Source organism: Zosterops lateralis (assembly GCF_965231275.1).
Source record: "Zosterops lateralis genome assembly, chromosome: 14".
NCBI classification, from domain to species: Eukaryota; Metazoa; Chordata; class Aves; order Passeriformes; family Zosteropidae; genus Zosterops; species Zosterops lateralis.
The window spans coordinates 13,058,636-13,079,675 of NC_139774.1; the positions used below are offsets into that span (position 1 = coordinate 13,058,636).

General features: G+C 44.1%; 1 protein-coding gene across 1 annotated transcript in view; it reads left to right on the forward strand.

The window, feature by feature from the left end:
- Positions 1–20,360, forward strand: part of GALNT10 (polypeptide N-acetylgalactosaminyltransferase 10) — a 44,431-nt gene extending 24,071 nt beyond the window's left edge. The window contains exons 7-11 of the mRNA XM_083871427.1: positions 7,790–7,897; positions 9,677–9,898; positions 11,149–11,265; positions 12,994–13,143; positions 13,848–20,360. Of these exons, the coding sequence (XP_083727553.1) occupies positions 7,790–7,897; positions 9,677–9,898; positions 11,149–11,265; positions 12,994–13,143; positions 13,848–14,015 (765 nt within the window). The 3' untranslated portion in view covers positions 14,016–20,360. The remainder of the gene's footprint in view (positions 1–7,789; positions 7,898–9,676; positions 9,899–11,148; positions 11,266–12,993; positions 13,144–13,847) is intronic.
- Positions 20,361–21,040: the final 680 nt, after the last annotated feature.

Consider the following 21,040-nt stretch of genomic DNA (forward strand, 5'->3'; position numbering starts at 1 on the left):
AGCTCTCTGCCTCTGAGGCTGCTTAGTGCTCACCCTGACAAGGTGGTAAAATACTTTCCTCCTTGAAGGAAGGAGGATTCCAGTTCCAGGAGGACCTCAGTTCTCAGCTTGAGTTCTCAGAGAGGAGAACAACGTTGTCTGTAGTCAATCCAGCTGACCCCTGGCTGTGAGGAACTCAGGCTGTTACACAGGAAGAAATCTCCAGCACCTGGAGTCATTTCTGTTGCTGGCAGTGACTTTGGATCATTATCTGCCTGGCATGGGGACAGTTCTGCTGCTGACTGATTGACTGAGCTGGTCAGTGGAGGGCTTTGAGAGTTAGCCAGCTGATCAAAAATGAATACAAAGAGTAACAAGTCACTGTAACCCACCAAGACTGCTGGTTCCTGTGTTAGGTTGGAATATGGCATTCTGAAAATCAACTTGGGAAACCCACCAGAATGTCCCAAGCCCCTGAAGGCAGTTCTTCTCTTCAGTGGGGGGAATCCTTCCCATAGCCTGGACCAAACTGAGTAAAGATGTCTACATTAAACTCTGTTTGAATTTTCTTTCAGAGGTTGAATATTTAATTTTACAGGTGTCTGGATGCCACTGATGCAAGCTAGCTGATCTTAGCACGAGGCTAGAGGACAGCAGGGATGTAATGCACAGTTTGGATTCAGCAGCTAAAATTCTGCCTTGCCTCCCCTGACAAGTCATGGCTGATCTCTTACAAAACAGATTCCTGAATCTCCATCCCTCTGTGCAGTCCAGAGGATCCTCAGCAAACCACACTGCCACACACACACACCCCGTGTGCTACTGGACAGCAAACTGGGGGAGAAAAGACACTGATTTTGAGACAGCTTTTTCTTCCATCATTTCCTCACCAGAAGCCACAAGTCACCTTGGATGTCCCTTGTCCTCTGTAACAGTGGCAGGGAGGGAGGGGTGAGGGCACCCTCTCTGGGGGTGTCATTGTGGTTAGAGCCACTTCATCTTTGTGTTGTGTGTAATGACATTGTGTAGGGCACTCATTCTCTGCAGGAGGGGAGCATTCAGCCTCTTCCTCTCTGAAAATGCTGGTTTCCAAGAGTGATGACAGTGGCTGGGCAAGCCCTTTGTCTCCAGTGCCACAGCAGACAGTCACACTGCTTGATCTGCAGGAAATAAGACTGTTTCATTCATCTGTTTGCTTATCCCCTCTGAAACACACTGTGTTTTATTTCAGTCCAGAGATGGTAATTTAGGGAGGGATAAATTTGTTTTAATTAATCTCTGGAAAGACCCCCTTTTTCCTTTCATTGTGCAACAGAAAAATGAAGTTTTCACTGAAAGAGGCTCAGTGTATTTTCAGAAATTAAGATAAATTGATACATTCATCTGTGGATGATAGATTTAATAATTCTGCTGGATTTGCAAGAATAGAAGGTTTGTTCATAGAATTTATGAAGCCATGACATTTCCTGGTGAGCTCAAAGCTATGTTTTTACCTTTAGAAGTTGACTGAGATTTTGTAGTAAAAGGTGCACTGTGAAATAATTTAGATCTCTGGCTTTAGGCATGGGGTACCTGCTTTCACATTATTTATTATCTCATGGGAATTCTAAGCATGCCAGAGTTAGAGCCAAGCTTTAACAAAGAATCTGTTCCTGTCCCTGGGTGCTGTGGGTGCAGATACTCTTGGCCTATAATCCATTGCATTGGATCTGGCCTTCTCCAGCCTCACAAGGAGTACAGGGCTTCTTTGGGGATTTTTTAGGGTTTTTTATATTTTTTTTTCCTTTAACATATTCTTTTTTTGGCCATTCATGGACTGTGTTTTGCTAGTTTTGCCTTTATTTTAAAATACAGGGTTCTGTTGCTGAGAGACTGGAAATAAACAAGCTTATTTAGGAGCCTCTTGCTTTTCTTTTTGGAAATCATACGTATTTCTGTTATCAGCTGGCTCTGCTTCCTTCTGAGCAGAAATTTTCAAGCAAGCCAACAGAGAAGCATCAGTGCTTTACACCTCAGAAAAAAAAATTAGCTAAAGGGTGGATAAAACTCTAGAAGCTTTGCACTTTGTGTGAAACATGTACATCAAACATCATTAGGAAACATTGCATGTAGGAGAGACAAAAAAAAAATGAGGTGAACTTTCTAACCTTAACTGCTGGTTTGTTGTCTTCTGGGTCTTAGCAATTCCTTAAAACAGAAATTTCTAGTTTAGAAATGAAGGAATTGATCTATCTATTCCATATTCAAGCAGAAAACGGCTTCCATCTCTTGAGCTGTGTGTGTCCAGAGCAGCTCAGTGTCTGCACTCAGGTCGCCCCAGACACAACAGGCAGGTCACAGCCTCCAGTGGTGGTTACAGGGGAGTTCCCAGGTGCTGACCTTGAAGTGTGTTCTTGTATTTTGGAGAAAGGATAAACAAGCATTCACAGCTGTCTCTGTGGGGTGTTTGTCACCTTTCTGCTGCCTCCTGGTTCCTCTGTTCTGCAGGCTCCATCGAGGTGGGGTTCTTTGCTTTTTTTGGAGTCACTTCCTTGCCTCTCCTCTCTTACAACTTTTCCTGATCTTTTTTATCTTTCTGACTGTGTGAACAAAACTCAAATCTTTACCCAAAGTTTTAATGGACCTTTCCTCTTCTAAACACAAGTTAATAGCTGCCTACGTAACCACTTCTTTTTTTTTTTTTTTACATAAATGCATTTAATTTGGAGCAGTATGTGTGAAGCATTTAAACTGTTCCCTTCTGCAAGTGCTACTTCGTACAGCACTTATCTACACTCAGTTTTATTTGAGATGGCATTGCCTGTTTTCCAGTATTTTTGTGTTTGGCTTACATAAATCTTCACTAAACTGCTTCACGCCTCTCTTCCATAAATACATAGTCTCTGATTTTTTATTTTTTTTTTATTATGTGGAAACAGAAGAGTAAAAAGGGATGTCTCTGACTTGTGTAGGCATAAATATAGATGTACTTTCTATCTCAGATCTGAGTGATGTGGTTCTCAGTCCTTTAATTGCACACTCTACTTGAAGAGCAAAGAATGAGAATTCAGATGTCCCTCTCCAGGGTGATAAATCATTTCAGTTTTAGAAATGTTTGCCTTGTAATTTGGAGATTGTAAAGCCTTCATAAAATGCAAAGGGCTCAGTGCAAACGACCCAAATTAACAGTTGCCCTGAAAAGAACAATTAAAAGGCAAACAAAAGAGCTGGTCAGTAGTTGTGGTTTTCAATTCTTGCTTTTGCAATAGGAAAAGAGCCATTGCACTTATTCTGGTGTTTGTAGGTCATTGCATTTTTCCAGATCCTTTACCCAAACCATGAACATGGATTATTTCTGCTTTCTACAGCATAAAACATGTTACATGTTTTCCAACAAACCCCAGTGCTGCACAGCTTCTGTTCACATGTCTGATGCCTGCCTCTGCTTTGCCCCATGCCAGCAGCACATTCCTGATTCCCATTTTGCCACTGGGCTCTGGCAGGTGTGTAATTCGGGTGCAACTGCCAAGGGATCCCTTCTGACAGCATTTCTACTTGTGTTGCTAAAGTTAGTGCTGATTGTGAGCCTGCACTGCTTATTCCAGGCACATCCTCACTCCACTCTCCAGCAGCTCACGTTTGCCCACACTGGAACAGGCTGGGCATTCTGCTGGGGTTTTTGTGGTTTCTTTTTTTTTTTAGCCAACACATGCTGCTTAATCCTAAGGCTCTCAGCAGCAGTACAGGGTGGCTTCTTGATGCACAGATCAGTTTCAGACCATTAACTTGAATTTCTTGCCTCTGTTCACCCTCTTCTGGGTTCAGATTCCTGAGCAGCCTCCCACCAAGCAGCAGCAGGGAAGTGCTCCCCTCCACTCCCTGAGATGTGATTATGAGAAAGTGCTGTCATTACTCTCAAATGCTCCAGACTGTGAGGAGGAGCTGTACTGGTGTGTGGTGTGTGAGAAGGTGCTGTGCACACACACAGATCCCAGTGCCTCACAGGCCACCTTTAATCTCTCGGAGAGCACCAAGTCCCAGCAGCAGGAGCAGCTGGTGCTTCCAGTAGAGAGGATTACAATTTTCCTGAGTTATTGCCCTTGCTTTCATCCTCTCACCTACTTTGCTATGCAGAGAACTCCCTTGACTTTATCCTCTGTGTCCTTTTCTTCCCACCTTTCAGTGTGTGCTCACACCACCAGCCAGCTGCTCTCTGTTGGTCCATCCCATGGTCTTCATTTCTGTTGTGTCTTGCAGAAGCAGCTTTATTTTCAAGGCTTAACTATCCTTTGTGTTTTTTTCCCTCTCTTGGGAAACATTGGCTCATCGTGGTGCAGTCTTTGGAAACCATAAACCTTGTATACCCAGATAATTTGTGTTCACACACCAACTGCAGCATTGTATTGTGTGTTTGAGAGGAAAGGTTCAGCTGTCTTACCTGACATTGTTTTCTGAAATTGCAGAAAGGGAATTGGATCAGCATAACATTCCCATGTAGAGAATAGGTGGCATATTATCTGCTGCTTTCACAGCATACTGACTGAATCAAAGGCTCTGGAGTCACTTTATGAATATGGAGTTACAGCTCTCCTGGCTGCTGGGAAGATGGAAGCAATATCACCAGTGTTACTTTATTTCCCTTGTGTAGTTTTTATTATTAGGGTGAGATTGTGGCCTTAGCTAAATCTGCTCAGTGTGCCCGTTGACCTCAGTGTAGCCAGGTCTTCTCTTCATTCTAGCTGATCTGTCAGCTGCTGGATTCCCAGCCCAAAATGAAGATTGGCAAAATTGTGCCTGAGGAGGAAGAGAAATTTCCTGTTCTCTCTTGATGAGATCTGATTAGATTATTGTAAGAAGCACTGTCTGCCTGACCAGCTTTAATTCTTGTTCTTACAGCATAAATGGCTGTTTTGAAATCAGTGCAAGTTCAAGCTCTGACGTTTTCTGTCATGTCAGCTGAGGAGTGAGGCAAGATCTGTAAAACACTTAGAAGAAACTGGCTCCTGTGGCCGAAGGAGAAGGCAGTAAGGGACAGTCAGTGTTGTGGGGAAGGCATGAGGTGCTGCCCCACAGCCCAGCACCGTTTCAGCTGTCTGACAGTGTGGTATTTTTAGCAGTATAAGTCCTGGTGTGTCATGCCTGGGAACTGTACTCTTGTTTAAAAACAACCAAATATCAGTGACTGAGTGGAAGCGTTCCCTCAGCTAGCACACAGCTATTTTGGGTTTGCTTCCCTTGCATTTACTCTTTGACAAGACCCCTGGATGCAATTCTCTGACCTTTAGCTCTGGCTTTCTAATGCCTTTGTTAGCTGGGTTTTACCAATGCATATCACGCTCTTTCCCTCTCCCCCTTCTTCCAGTTGTATAGATAAGGACTGGTAATTGTCTTTATGGAGGTTGTAATGAGTTCTGTCACCACACAAAGCAGCTCACTAATAAAATAAATCAAAGCAGCAACGAATGAGTGGAAAGCATCCCTTTAAAATTAGATTTGTACTGCGGGTGCCATGCTATCACTTGCAGCGTGAGGCAACGTTAAAAAGGCACAGAGGTGGCAAAGTACCTTGAAAGGGTCACTGAGCTCTGCTGGTAGGGATTAGGAAGCTTTCCATTGCCTCCATTGCAGCATCAGTTGGAAGTAAATATTTTAAAGCATGATCAGGAAAAGAGCAAGACGAACTGATGTTAGGTTTTACTTATTAAGCAACTCAGTTAAGTAGCTTTTCTGATCACATTGCATGTGTTTGTGTAATGTTGTCTTCTGTGCCTGGAGTCTTGTACCAGCTTGGAGCTCCTGGCCCATCAGTTCTGTCCAGCTTCCCTCTCCTGCTGCCTCTCCAGCTCTGCAGCACAAGGGCAGCTCTCTCCTCTCTAGCTGTACCGACTGCAGGGCTCTGCTGCTCAGCTTACACAGGGACATCATGTTCCAGAGAAGTGCATTTGTTGTGGCCTGGCTGAAAGCCTTTCCTTAGAGATGGAGTTGGTCAGGCAGCAAGGAAAACAGGCTGGTGTTTGCAGCCAGGGTTGTGTTACACTAAAATGCAGCTGCTGTGAACCCCCCAGGCTTCTTGCAGCAGGATGCAGTGCAGGGTGTAGTGCAGGTTGTTGAGGCGTGTGTGTGTCTGCACAGCTGAGCTTGGGGCTTCTGCTGCTGCTCCTGCAGGTTTTTATAGTTCACAGGTCTGTTGCAGCTGTCACAGCCTTGCACAAACCATTTCTGTCCTAGAAATACAAACCATGGCCAAATGCTTGTCTTCTCAGCCTGTTAATTTCTCAGCAGCGAGATCACGCTCTGGCCCTCTGCAGCCAAAAGCACAGTCGCTGCAGAATAAAAAGCATTCCTAATTCCATAAGAAACTTCACAGGAGCTGAGTGCTAGTTTCTTTTTCATCTCTTCTCCACCAGCCTCTCAGGACACAGCAGGGACAAAAAGGAATGAAATTTTGTAAGAGTGTTTGTCAACTTTCTTCTTGTCTCTCTCACCGTAACGACATGTAATTAAGTACCTTGAACTTTAGAAGATGCCTGTGAAAAATATTTCTCTAACTGAGAGCAACCAACCTCCATTAAGTTATACGCAGTCAGCAAATGACTGTAATTATTAGGGCCAGCAGACAGAGCTGAAACTCCAGAGGACTTTAGTGTCAGAGCTAATAATTATGCAGCAGCCTTGGCCAAATATTTCTCTTCCAAGCTGAGTATTTAATATTGTCGCTGCAGAATATTAATGGAATTGCCTGCTATGTGTAAAGCTGTTGACTAAGCTCATTGTACAGTGAACTGTGGTGGCTCAAATTAGCCCCAGTGAATGGGGAGATCAAGAGCACTGCACCAGCCTGCCCAAAATCCTTTGGGGCAGTCCCATGGGATCCGGGGACAATCAGAAGGGCAAAGGCAGTGCCTCGCATCAGGAATTCAGAAAGTCATTTGTTTTGCGTTCTAAAGGGGACTTTTTTCTTTAAGTATTGATTGGATATTTCTGTGAAGTACAGAATATTTCTTAAACCTAATGGTAGATTGGCTGGTTTAGAAAATGTCTCCTTTTGTTTCACTTGGACAAAATTACTACATCCACACTATAAATAAAGAATAAAAAAAGTTATTGCAGCTGGCACAAAGTGAAATCTTCTCAGATGGGGAAGGAAGCTTTTGGGCCCGTTCTAGACATAAACCAAGCATCAAGGTAGTCATCTCCAACTAGCAGTGTGTTCTAGTGACTTCCTGAGGGCTTTTTAAAAGCTATTTATGTGTTCACCAGGCAGAGATTTCCACTTAATTGTAAGACTGCAAAAGCAATGAATGAATGTCAGCAATGAAACCATAAAAGAGCAGTGATAACCAGGGGAAAAAGTAGCAGTTTCTTCTGATTTTTGGCACTTGAACAGGCTCATGAATTCCCTGGAGCCTTTTGCATAACACATGACCACCTGTACTAGGGAGATGGCCTCCCTTTTACAGCCTCGTTACACAACCTACACCCAGGATTTTTTATGGCAGCCCAGTTTAACTATTGTGGTTACTATTGCTGTAATAACATATATCAGTTTAAAGCGAGGTGTGTGCTGTTTTCTCAGTGCTTGGATTTTTTTTTCCCCTGTTCTTTTCTGTATAGAAAGCTTAAGAGCACTTGTGCTAAATCAAGGCTTGCTGCATGGCTCTAAGCGGGTTGTTATAGGATTTGGGACTAAGGCAGGGAGGGGAGGGGATTTGGGAAGAGTGTACTTTAATGTAAAAATCTGGGTTAAGTTTTTTTTATTACTTGGAAGTCTTTTCTTTTTCATTTTCCTCCATAAAGCCAAGATTGAATGTGTTTCTCCGCTGTTCCACAGGTCTGGATGTGTGGAGGTCGCATGGAGGACATCCCTTGCTCTAGAGTTGGTCATATCTACAGGAAATACGTTCCATACAAGGTTCCCACAGGAGTCAGCCTGGCAAGAGTAAGTGGCAGTGGCATTCCCCATGACAGGAGCCTGACTGCAACGTGACCATGCTGTTGTCTACTCTACCCCACAATGTGGGGCAAACATGGGGGTTTTGTCTGTAATTTGCACTTGTACAGTGCAAGTTGAGCAGTTCTGCAGTGGTGGGGGTGTAGCACAAAAGGAGGAGAGCTCAGGGAGCTGCAGATGTGTGTGTGAACAGCTGCCATGCTCCAGACATCAGCCACTGCTGGGTGCTGGGCAGGGACTTTGTGATCAGGCACTGGCTATAAAAACAAGATATGGCTTTATTTGTATAATACTTCAGTCATTTTATAGCTGTGCTCTCCAAGAGCAGCAGGCTTCAGTGTGGTGATAGGTTTTGGTGATTGAAAGACCTCTCAACTTCAAGCATCACAGACCACTGAATGGGCAAGCTGTAATTTTCCACAATGGAATGTTCCGTGCCATCTTATTTCTTAATCTAGTGTAGCCCAAAGAAGAGCTTTTGTCTATCCTGTACTGGGTTTCTCTCACTAATTTTCAAATTGAGGAGGGATTGCATTGCCCTCTGGTGGGAGAAAAATATCCTAGGAGCTGGAAGGCTGAAAAACTAAAAACCTCAGAGAGGTGCCCTGCTGTTCTGAAATCTTAAGGCTTACAGTGTTACAATGCTTCCCAGTTTAATGGCATCACCCCAGTTATAGATTTGGATTTATTCCTCAGCCCAGCAATGACCTGTCAGAATGACAGAGCACTCTTCTGTCTCTGCCATCTCTTCAGGAGGGAGCTGTATTTCTTTTGATTCAGTATTTGGCTCTTGTGTACTCCCACAGTGCTGGAAGGAGACAGCAGAGAGGTAGGAAATGCTGTTTCTTGGCATTTTAACAGACACCTTGAGGTAAACACCTGCTCCTGTTGTGTGCAAGGCTGCATTTGGGGTGGGCAGGATCAGCACACTGCTCATTCTTACCTTCCTAACTTTTTTGGTAGTAAATGATCACTGCTGGACTGAGCAGCTTCGTGCAAGGAGTCACAACTCCACATGGCACATTACCAAGGGGCACCAAGAATGTGCCTGATGTTGCCAGAGAACGGCCCAAGGTCCAGCACTCCCAAGGGCACTGTGATAAGCAGGTTTTCTTGAGTGGGTGGTGTTTGTTGCTGCCTTTGGAGGTGCATAGGGGATTAAGCTTTACAGTTATAAATGAAATGTGCTGCTGCCATGAGGTAAAACCCTTTGCTTCTGTTCTGAAGGGTCATCGCCTGAAAGCTTTGTATTCCTGAGGTATCTCGGTTTTACCCAAGAAAATGGAAAAATAGTGCTCAGAAAAGGAGTATTGTGAACTGGAGCTTTTCAGAAGGGAGTACTGCAAATCCCATTCCTAGATGGATATAAAAGATGCAATAAGAAGGATTTAAGAAAGCAGCTTTTTGTCAGAGACCTTTGAATGTCCAGTGGTATTTACCAGCATCATGTTCTGACTAGTTTCCTTACAGAAAAAACAAAAAAAAAACAAAAAAAACAACTTTTGATTAATGTTGTTTTTCTTAGCCACAAGGAACTAGATATAATGGCCAAGTGCCAGGATTCTGTTTTGACCTTAACTGAAAATATCTTTCTAAAAGTCCCTTGGAACTACAGAGTAATAAAAATAATCTTTGTCCTGAAGCCGGAGAGAAAGAGTGGATGTGAATGAAAATCCTTTCTGAGCAAAAACATGCGAGCTGCTCTGAATGCTAATGGTGGTTTGTGCAGCACTCTCAGGTGGTTTCCCCTCTCGTTCTCCCCCCCAGAACCTGAAGAGGGTGGCTGAGGTGTGGATGGATGAATATGCAGAGTACATTTACCAGCGCAGACCCGAGTACCGGCACCTCTCCGCGGGCGACGTCGCCGCTCAGAAGGAGCTTCGCAACAACCTCAACTGCAAAAGCTTCAAGTGGTTCATGAACGAGGTCGCCTGGGACTTGCCAAAGTTCTACCCACCAGTGGAGCCTCCAGCAGCTGCCTGGGGAGAGGCAAGTTTGTGCTCTGACATCTGCAGTGGGCAGATAGGCTGCGGTTTGGGTTTTTAAGGTTGTCCCTGTGCTTCAGCTGCTGTGGGTAAGGTGCAAGTGACTGTTTAAAGATCTGCTTGATGTTTCAAAACCCCACAACTCCTCTACCATTGCACTGGCCTGATCAAAGCAGGCAGTTGGGCAGGCAGCTGCTTCTATTAGTGCACAGCTCCAACAAGAATAGAGACTTGGCTTGTTCTGCATGTTGTATATTTAGTAGAAAGCAGAATATGCCAGAGGGAAGACTAGGGAGAGGCAGCAGCTGAGCAATAGTGAAATCTTGTATTTCCAAAGGGCTTCACAACTGTATCGAGCTACTCTTGTCTTTAGCTTTCCCACGTGAAAGGCAGGAAAACCATCCATATTTTTGAAAGTCACCTGTGTTCTGGGAATAGAATCACCCCAGGAGCAAGGCTATGAATTGTTACATACAACTCTCATAGCTGAGTGTTTTGGGTCACTTAAAGAATGGCAAAGGTATTGGCAAAAGGAGGTGTAATATAAAAGTGAAAGCATGACAAAGGTCCACTCTGCTACTTTCTCTAGAGGGTTAAAGCACACAGAGAAAAAGCAAACTCAAATCTAAAATCAATCAAAAATTGAAATCAACCAAAAATTACCTGTGTGAAAACTGGGGATGGAAAAGGGTAAGGATAAAAAAGAATAAGAGAGATCCTCCCATATAGTCACAAGGTTCAGAGTGGACCCCTTTACTAAACTTAGCTCTGAACTCAACCAACAGCTTAAGCCCAACAGTTTAACAGCACTTAATCTGTAGCTTAAGCTAAACAATTCAACAAAAGATTCATGTAGAATTTACTATAGCACAAGAGTAACTCACAAACCTAAAGTACTTAATAATCCAGAAGAGCAACATTCATTGTACATTTGCTATACATTGTACATTGCATATTCATACTGGCACAGACTTAAGGGAGGATGTACAAGGTGTACACCTGTGAAAAATTACACTACCAGACAACCCAGCCCACAGTGGGCTCTGCAATTCTGTTACTGCTTGTTTTTGCTGTGTGCTGGAGGTAAAACTGCATCCTGGTTTGAGTTCTGTGCTTTCTTCCAGCTGTTACTTGCCCCCTCAGACTCACAGTTAAGAGAGGAATCTTAAAAACTAACTTCATACAAATACAGCTGCAATTTGAGCCTTCTCCCCGGTAGGAGTAGGAGATTCAGTGACTAATTAACTGTTTCAGATACGCAATGTGGGAACTGGACTGTGTGTGGATACTAAACATGGAGCCCTGGGATCCCCACTGAGGCTGGAAAACTGCGTGAAGGACAGAGGAGAGGCAGCATGGAACAATGTGCAGGTAACAATCTGATAAATCACCAGCCCCTAAATCTGGGGAGGGAGAGGTTCCAAGGGCCAGTGTTGAAGGAGTGTTGCCATTTAGAACTGTCAGGTTCACCCCAAGGCTCACATGCTGACTGTACTTCGGTACAGGATGTGGCTTCTGCTTGTGGCACAGGGGCGTCTGGAGCGTGGCAGACTGTGCAGAGGTTTTACTTCTGCTTTGAAGTGCTCAGAGTGAACAAAAGAAATGACAAGAAAACAGTGTGCCAAAACAATAAACCAGTAACAAGGCAGCTGTAATATGTAACAAAGTGAATATTAACTTCAAAGGTTGTGCTGAAAGAAGTGATAGAGGAGCATCATGCATATTAATGAACCTGCAGGAGCATTCAATAACTGTTCACTATCATCCTCCTGACAGGAGGCAAATGCATTATAAACACCCACCCAATGCTGGAGAGATGAAACCAGCCAGGTTATAGATTCACCCTCTCAACATATGAGGTGCCAGAAACGACAGCTTTATTGTAACAGAAGGGAGGAAAATATTAGTTTGTCTAAACTGTAGCAGCTGAGCTGAGAAAGGATCAAGAAAACAATGCCTCTGTTACAGAGCCATGCATAACTCTTCAGGGAATGGCTTCTGTAGTAGGAGACAGAGGGTTGTTGCATATCAATTTGATGCGTGAAAAATAGAAACAAAACCAATTTACTCAGGCACAGTCCAAACTAAGCCTCTGTTGTGTCAGGAGGATCTTGAAAATTAGTTTTGGCTTATGTTTAGGAAGAGAATGCAGTTTGAACTTCTGAGTAGCGTTGAGCATAAATGATTGTGGTAATTTCTCTCTCAAGAGGGATTTAAAAGGAACAAAGTAGTTCCTTTGTGCAAAAGTTTTTGGCCACACTGCCTCAACTAGCAGCACCCCATCATTACTTGCTTTTCTGACTGCCCCAAGAGAGATCTCTGAGAACTGTTCCTCCAGGTGACTCCAAAGGAGCCTCCAGAAGAGCCTTTTCCTTAGGGACTGACAGGGAGGTGTGCTGGCTGGCAGCCCTGCAGAACCACATGGGCCAGTGCTGCCCTTTCATCAGGGCACTGCATTGCCAGGCATAGGTTGTGCTCAGTTACTGGAGTTAAAGCTCTTCCTCTGCTCTGTAGAGTCCCTCTTTCATTTCATTTCACCTGAGAGTGCTGAGAGTTCATTGCAGGGTCAGTAGAAGGGAGGATCAGGAAGCCACACCAAGTGTTTGCCCTTCCTGCACTCCTGTGGGCGGGGTGGGAAGCTGTGGCTCCTGGTCTCCTGTCCCAGGAGTGTGGGACACTTTCTCAAGGTGACTGCAGGCTGCCTGTGCAGAGTCCAGTGTTCACTGCCAACGTTAACTCCGAGCTGCTGGAGCTCTCTGGCTTTTTTGCTGGCTGGGAAGGGCTGTAATTGGTCAGCTGCTCACTTAATCCTTGATGTATGTCTGCATTGCAGAGACATGCAGCGCTGCTCTAGTACCCAGGCTGACCAGCATGGCTGGCTGCAGCAGCACAGTCTTGTTTCACATGCTGTGTGACTGCTGGTGCAGAGTCCCCTGGTCAGCAATCCCTGTCCCCAGAGGCAGGAGGAGTTTTTCCTCTAGAAGACACTGTCCTTTCCTTGATGCCATCTCCACCCTGTGGGCACAGGGAACAGCATTCTGCTGGTGAATTTATCATGCCCAGTACCAGCCATCTTGAGGGTCCTGTTTGTCCTGACAGGTATTCACCTTCAGCTGGAGAGAGGACATCCGTCCAGGGGATCCTCAACATACCAAGAAGTTTTGTTTTGATGCCATTTCCCACAGCAGCCCTGTGACCCTCTATGACTGTCATGGAATGAAGGGGAACCAGCTCTGGAGATACCGAAAAGTGAGTCTGTGTGTGTGGGTGTATTCTCATCGAAGGTGTCAAATTGCCTGAGGCGTTTACGTTTCCTGAGAATGTCACCACTCGTGTTTTATTCCTTCTCTTCCTGTAGCCATAAGAGAATCTACAGACAGCCTGTTGTCGTTGTACCATTGATTAAAAAGAGGTGACTCCCCTGTTCCATTGGTTAGAAAGGTGAGGACTCCCGGGCTCCTGAGCAGAGGACACTCTCTGTGCAGTGTCCCCACAGCTGACAGTGAGGTGATGCAAAGCCCTTGTGTTTGCAAAGAGGTGTTCTGAGAGTTGGTCTGTTCTGAGCCCTGGAATGTCCTGCCAAAAGTAGATAAGGATTTATTCATCCTCCTACTAAGCAATGCTATTGGGGGCCACAGGTGAGTTATTTCTTGTCTAAGTGCCCTGTCCTAGTCCTTGCAATCTGCTGGCACAGGAGGGATGCAGCAGGATCCCAGCCTGGAGAGCCCCTGGGAAGATTTAGAGTCCCAGTGCAGGTGTGAGGATTGGGCTGCATTCTGTTGGAAGGGGTGGAATGAACCCTGACACTTGTCAACCAGTTAAGTGTGGAGCAACTTCAGGTACACCCAAGTGACATAATACCTTTCCTTGGTGTTCAAGACTTTTTTCTGATTGTTTTAAAACAACTTTTCTTCTCCAGTTAAGCAACCTCACATCACATTTCTCTCCTCCAGGACAAGACCCTGTACCACCCAGTCAGCAGCAGCTGTATGGACTGCAGTGAGAGTGATCGAAAGATCTTTATGAATAGCTGCAATCCTTCATCTCCAACACAGCAGTGGATATTTGAACACACAAACTCAACCATCTTGGAAAAATTTAACAGAAACCTTGATCTTTAAAAGACTGAGAGAAAAATATATCTATATTTTACAATTATAGTTTTTACTGGGGAGGGTTACAAAGAAATTTTTTTAATACTTTTTTTTAAACACTTAATGAAGGTAAAAGGGAGAATCTCAGGAGAAGGTTAACTAGCAGGCCAGTCTTTATTGTGAAGATGCTGCATCCTTCTCTTCTGGGAATGGTGGAATTTTAAAGGCTTTGCCAGAGCCACTTCTGTGCTGAGACTGAACAGAAACTCTGTTTTTAGAGGAGTCTGAATGTGTTTCAAATGGCGCTTTTTTTTTTTCCTTTTTTGTTTGTTTTTATTTCCACTGGGGTCTGGTGTTAAATGATTTTGTTATCCAGGACCCTGCAGGACTTTTTGTAGCTGCTATACCACCCACTGAAGCGTTCCCACAGAGGTGCTTTATCTTCCAAATTCCATATAAGTAAAATATTGAAGATAATATTTAAGCCTCCAATCAAAAAAAAAAAAAAAAAAAAAAAAGAAAAAAAACGGCCCATTATTGTAAAATGAAATGAGTATTTTTTTTGCCCTGAACCAAATATATTTCAAACAGGTTGAGTATTATTACTTTCCAAATCATAGCTCTGATGAAGGAATGAGCTCTAGTGGAAGTGCAGCCAAGTGTTGGGAATATGGCTGTTGTTATTAGCCATGAGGAATCTGGGTTTCTGGTCCATTCACTTTGCAGTCAGTTTGTCACTCACTGTTGAATCTTCAAGGTGAAAGATTAGCAGAGGGTTTTTAAATAATCACACTTCTTACAGGTGAAGACTTTATGCTAAGAGCCTTTGGATATCAGGTTCCAAATTTGCTTCTTATAACCTTTTTAGCACAGACATCTCCAGGATTTCTCAGAGTTAAATCTACTGTGTGAAGACAATTTCCATTCTTCCTTTAGAGATTTGAAGGCTAAGTTAATTTGCAGTTGGTGTGAGCAGATTAATTAAGGATAATTAAGTCAGGGCTGAGATTAGCCATTGGTCTTTATCCATTTGTTCATCAGTCTGTAGTTTCTTGAGTCTCGTGGTCAGTGGTGTTCTAGCCTTGTGGAAACGTGTTATTAATCTCTCCTCATTTCCCAGCACCCACAGCACTGTACAGTTTACTGTCACGGGAAATCTGTTTACTTTAGCAGAGATGTGGGACTGATGGACCCATTTTCCTGGTACCCTCTCCCTTGTGCAGTGAGTGAGCAGTGCAAGGTGTTACCCCTTCTGGTCTGGCTGTGGGATCTGCCAGGCAGTGAACCAGGATTGTCTCAGCCCAGGAGATGAAATGTACTGACACTGCAGAATGAATGGAGGACCATTGGTTCAAGTCTATCTGAAGCAAGTATTTAAAAAAAATCTGGTTTAAAATTAAATTGTTGCAAAAACACATTTACTAGTTCCCCTGATTTACTTAGGCACAGAAGGGAGCAGTGGCATTTTCTGGTAAAAGCTGTGAATGGTGATGCAGTGAACCAGTGAACAGATGCTGTGTAAATTAGTAAACAGGATTCCTTGGCCAGAAATTGCCCAGCTCCTTGGTTTGTCTAGCTGCCCATGCAGGGGTGTTGCAAGAGTAGGTAGCATGCAGCCAGCTCTGGGGTGATAAGACCCCTGTGGGGTGCTTGATAAGCATGGTTAGGACATTGCCCCTCCTCAGAGGGGCAGGGAAGCTCTGCTCTAGGATGTCTTTCTTGTGAAGGCAAGGAGATGCTTCCCTGGTGTCCTAAAACAAGCAGGATGGCTCCCTCTGCAGAGCTCCAGAAGCAAGAAGCCCTTTTGTTGCCAATTGTAGGGTTGTGTCCCATGTCTCAGATGTGTTGGAGGCCACATAGTGCTGTGCTTGGCAGCTGGGAGCAAACAGGGACACAGCTGTCAGCCCCCTGAACTCTCCAGTCTGATGTATTGAGTAGGAGGCTCAGAATCCTTTCCACCTCTCTCATCCACACTGCTGAGGCCATGGCTGACCTTTTCTGCCAACTTAGCTGGTCCATGCAGTCATGGAGAACAGGAAACATGGGCACTGCAGCAAGGACCAGGCTTCCCAAATGGTGGTGTCTAAGATTTTGGGAGTGAAGAAAGAAAGAACAAGTCTGGACTTCCCTTGTGACATTTCTGCAGCAGTATTGGATGGAAGTGAGACAAGCATCAAGCAGAGCTGACATCTTGTTCTCAGTGACTACAGTATGTCTGTCATTAGGATCTCTTTGCATTTTCTGTGGGAGACAGAGTCACCTTCCAGTGCTTTGTGTCTGGCTGCTGCTTTCCTTAAGTTATTAATGCTCTCATTAGCTGAGTAGTGCTGACTGTGGAGCCAGTAGATGGCCTGACTAGATGTCTTTATGAATGTTTTAATGCCTGTGGAACAAGAAGCTGTTTGTCCAGGAACAGTGCTGGTTTTTTTAACTGGGACACAATCAGCATATTCTATAAATGGACTGTAGGTTGTTCTGCTTGCAGGTTGCAGCTTTGTGTGTCTTAGTTTTCTAATGAGAGGATTAGCTTCTGTTTCTAAACTGCATGGCTTGCTTTGTTCTTGGGCTCACCTTGTGAAGGGAGCCCACGCTCGGCTCACTGGATTCTTGCTTCAGAGAGAGCTGCAGCAATGAACAGGTCTTTTACCACTTGGTGATCTTAATTTGGAGAGAAAGGTCAGCTCTTAGCAGCTTGCACCAACAGATTAGGCAATAGTTGAGGCAATTCCTGTTTGACAGCCCACCACCAGTACACAGAATCCAGAGATTTAGTGTCAGTGGTTGTACCAGGTCCATCTCAGTGTGGCTGATCTCTTTTCTGAAGGTTTGGGGTCTGTGTGTGGTAAGAGCCTCACAAATTCTGTACACTTCTGACTAGCTCACTGGGCTTTGAACTATTAATTATTTGCATCAGTTACACTCTTCAGTACCCTAGAGGCTTTATTGACTAATGCAAAGACTTAATATAGCCAACCATCCACTGATTGAGAAATATAAGCTGCATTTTATCATCTGCATCTTTAACTGAGCCTTTGCTGGGCAATCCGGTTAATTATTCCAATTACTTTTGGTTATTTGTAAGCAAAATCACTAAAGCATGAATACATAATCAAATCTTCACATCTGCATGCAAGTCAAGACTGGAGATTAAATACTAGTGATTATCTAATGCCAAATACATGTTTTCATGTTTTTCCCCCAAAAGTATTGAAACACCCCTCTCTTGTGGCTGCATAAGTTTTGCTGCTTTTAAGTATCAGAATCCCAGACAACAGGGTGTGTGTTATGTTGCATAAAAATACTTTGATTTGCTCTTGAAGCTGTTGTTGATCTATACTGGTGCTAATCTCTAAGGCCTGCAGACAGTAAATAGGTTTGGGGCTCTCATGTGTGCAAGGTGTCTTTTCTCATACCTAGGAAATTAATTTTCTTTTTCAAACCACAATAGAAGAACGTGAGCCTTCCTGAAAGGGGAATACAGCATCATTAAAATAAAGATGTGCCTTTTTAAATGTAAATGTACAGCAAATGCTTAAACTTGAACCATTCCCTAGTGCCTTGCTGGACAAGAGAGGAGAGGGGAAGGGGTTGGGAGATGATAAGGATGTAAGAGAAAGAAAGCTTGACTCCTGCAGTGTTTGTGTGTGGGTTTGGGTTTTTTTTTAATGTCAAATTTTCAGTGCAAAATTTGCGTGAACGATGGTAATTCAGAAGCTCTTGGGTTCCCTCTGCTAAATCGATATCATTAATGACTCTGGGGAAGTTTGTCACTCCTAATAGGAAGACTTGGAAGGATTGGCAGCTTCCTCTGGGTGTGCTGTAACAGCTGAAGCTGTATGGAAGATGTCTTGGTTAACTGCTGGATAGTTCACCTCATGGTGAAGGCTCATGATTTCACTGGCATGCGAGATCCTGCATTTTATTTTCTAAGTGTACAAATCACAAATAATCCCAAAAGCATATAAAATCTGTAGCAGAAGTGTCTCTAAGAAGTTGATGCCTTCCATGACTGGGAAACTTTTTCAAGCATGTATTAAAATCTCTAATAATACAGAAGTAGCAAGGAAGCAATTTCTCAGCCTGACTTTCCTCATGGTTGGTTTTGCAGCAGTCTGTGCACAGGGCTTTGCTTTCCTTTACTGCTGGAGTGTTCCAGTCAGCAAACTTTCCTTCTCCCTGCTGCACTGAGATCAGTGACTGGAGAGTCAAACAGGCACCACCAACACTGCAGGGGCACAGCTCTGGGGCTGCTGCAGGGCTGTGATAGCAGCTCTGCTGGCTCACATCACCCAGGGGACACATCTCCTAATAGACAGATTGGGAAATCATGGAACTGCCAGGTGAAAAGGGAGAAGATTTTATTCTAAATTGTCTTTCAAGATACAGACAGGGGCTTGAATTGATTGGAGAGAGCAGGCAGCCTCTGGCAGTCAGCCTGTCACGCTTGCAGTCAAAAGAGCTCTGGGTAAAGCCATGTGTGAAACAGCCCAAGTGATGCACGTGTACCTCACATCCCATGTCCACTTCCAGCTCCTGAGGATCATGGATTCACTGTGAAACCACAGGATACACAGCAAAGGGGAGCTGTCTTGTGAGTCAGGAGCACTGGGTCCTGCTCCCCAGCTCCCACAGCCTGTTGCTTGATCTTAAGCAAGGAAAGCCTGTGTGCTGCAATTTCCCAGCTTGTGCAGGATTCACTTTAAGTACTTTATTTTCTGACCTAATGAGTGTTGAGTCCAGATTTTAAAACAAGCTGCAAATCCTCCCCTGGTTCAAGTGGAGAGAGATGCAGTGGGTGGAGAATGGGAAATGAGATCTGAAATTGCCATCAGCATTCAACACAGACTCGTCAATTCATTTCATATTCCTCATTAACCAGTCAGATTGATTTATTCACATTATAAATTTGAAGTGTAACCAAAATAAGCTCACCTCCTGCTCTGATTTCTATTTTGTAGTGCCATGCTTTAGCTTGGAGAATCTGTATGGAATTAGACAATGATAGATCATGGAAACACTAATAAAAAGCCTGTGTCTGTTTCTGACTGCCTCTGCTAGCTGAGTACACTCCTTAATTGACTGCATTTGAGCTTTCTTGCTGCTTCTGTATGACCCAAAAGGCTTCAATGATTCCAGCAGTTGCGAGTGATTTGGGAGTTTCATATAAAGCCACTGGATCTGTGTTGTTTTAAATATACGAGTTCAACTCAAGGAGAAAAGTCTTAATCCCAGGTAGTGAGCAAACAAATGTGAATTTCAACCACAAAACAAGATAAAAACTGATCAAGCTAACAGCCTGAAACCTTAGCCCTTACGATAACAGCAACAAATAGCTTTAGCCTCTAGGGTGGAGAAGGGAATTGGTTTCAAAATGCATTCTCTAGGATCTCGGTGATTAGGTCTAAGTTTGTCTGTACCTTGTACTGCATGCATTTTCTCTGTAAAACTGGATGGTGCCTCTTGAATCAGTGTGTATTTATTTTGTGTGTATTAGGACCAACAGCCTAATATCTGGGGGTGGTAAAGGACTTGTAGCACTTTAATGTAGTAGCTTTCATAAATTGGGAATCATTGATAGAATGCCTAGTGTTTTTAAAGTTGAATGGACTTCCTTTTATAATATATTTAAAATAAATTTTTAATGTGTTTTCTGAAAACTGTGTGCAAAGACGTGACTGTCCCTGCCTGTTTTGCTCCAGTGATTGATTCTTTTCTGCTTATTCTGTGAGAATAAGCTCAGCTGCCCTGGTGTGGTGTTTCCCCAGCACAGGTTTCCTGTCACTCTGTGCCCAGAGGTGCAATCCTGAAGGAGCCAAGGCTGTAGTGGATGACCTGTACCCAGGTAGGACACCCCTGGGGACAGCAGCCATGGACTGTCCTTGGTAGGGCACACAGAGGAGCAGAGAAAACCCAGCTGTGACTCTTCTTTCTCTGCCTGTTTGCCTTGGGAACAACTGCTGGGAGATCCATCCCACCCCTTGGTTTGCAGGAGAGGGTTTTAACAGCTCATGGCCTTGTTTGTGTTCTGATCTCCATGTGAGGAGAGCAGGTTCAGCCCAAAACAATAAAGTGTACCAGCATTGCTCATGTTCCCACTAGGAGCCCTCAGTGCTTCCTACTATCACCACTTCATTTCTTCAGTGCCCTTCTCAATACTCCTTTTTACTCATCTCCATTGGGTGAAAAACAGCGGGGGGAAAAACGGATGGGAGACAATGAAATGTGTGAAAATCTGTGTGTGGGAAAAGGAGCCTTTCTGGGGGACCAGCAAGGCATGATCCCCAGGGAACACTGTGCTGTGATTCTTGGCCACAGGAACATTGCCCAGGGTAAGTAAGTATGTGCCAAAAGCTGTGACAGTTTGAGCATTTTAGCAGGTTCAATATGTGCCACCCTAGAAAAGTGCTGAGGAGAGTGGGAGTCTGGGGGAAGGTGCCAGAGCAGTGTTTTCATTGGCCTCCCCAAGATACTGTGAAAGGAAGTGGTCTGATTTCTGAGTTTAAAAAAAAAAAAACTCCTTCCCAGGACATCTCAAGCAGCACAGACTGTCGGGAGAGAAGTATTTCTGTCCCGAGCCCCTTGAATGGCTCCATTAAAGAGTAAGTTCCAAATGACAGCTACACCACCGACTTGTCTTTAGAGGGTAGTGCTGCTCCAGGTGAGATTTACAGGCCTGCACAGGCTCCTCTAATTTGATTAGGAGCTGACTGGGATGGCCAAGCTATTACTGCTTCAGAGGCACTAAAGCTGCCTGGGTACTGATGGGTTTATGAAACATTGTTTCTCACTTCATTGCAGCTCCCACAAAGAATTATTGGATCAGGTTAGTGATAGATACCTAATAAAGAATGTCTCTATGAGGCAGTTTATTTTGCAGCAAGCTTGTTCCAGACTAGCAGACTGTGAAATCTGGAGGTTCCCACGAGGATAAATATGCTGAAATAAACTGCAATTATAAAAACACCTCCATGGTTTTCTATTTTTTTTTTTTTTCTGAAAGACTGAAAAAAGGTGTCATCGTGTTAGCCTGAGCAGGAGGTAATTAGCACTGA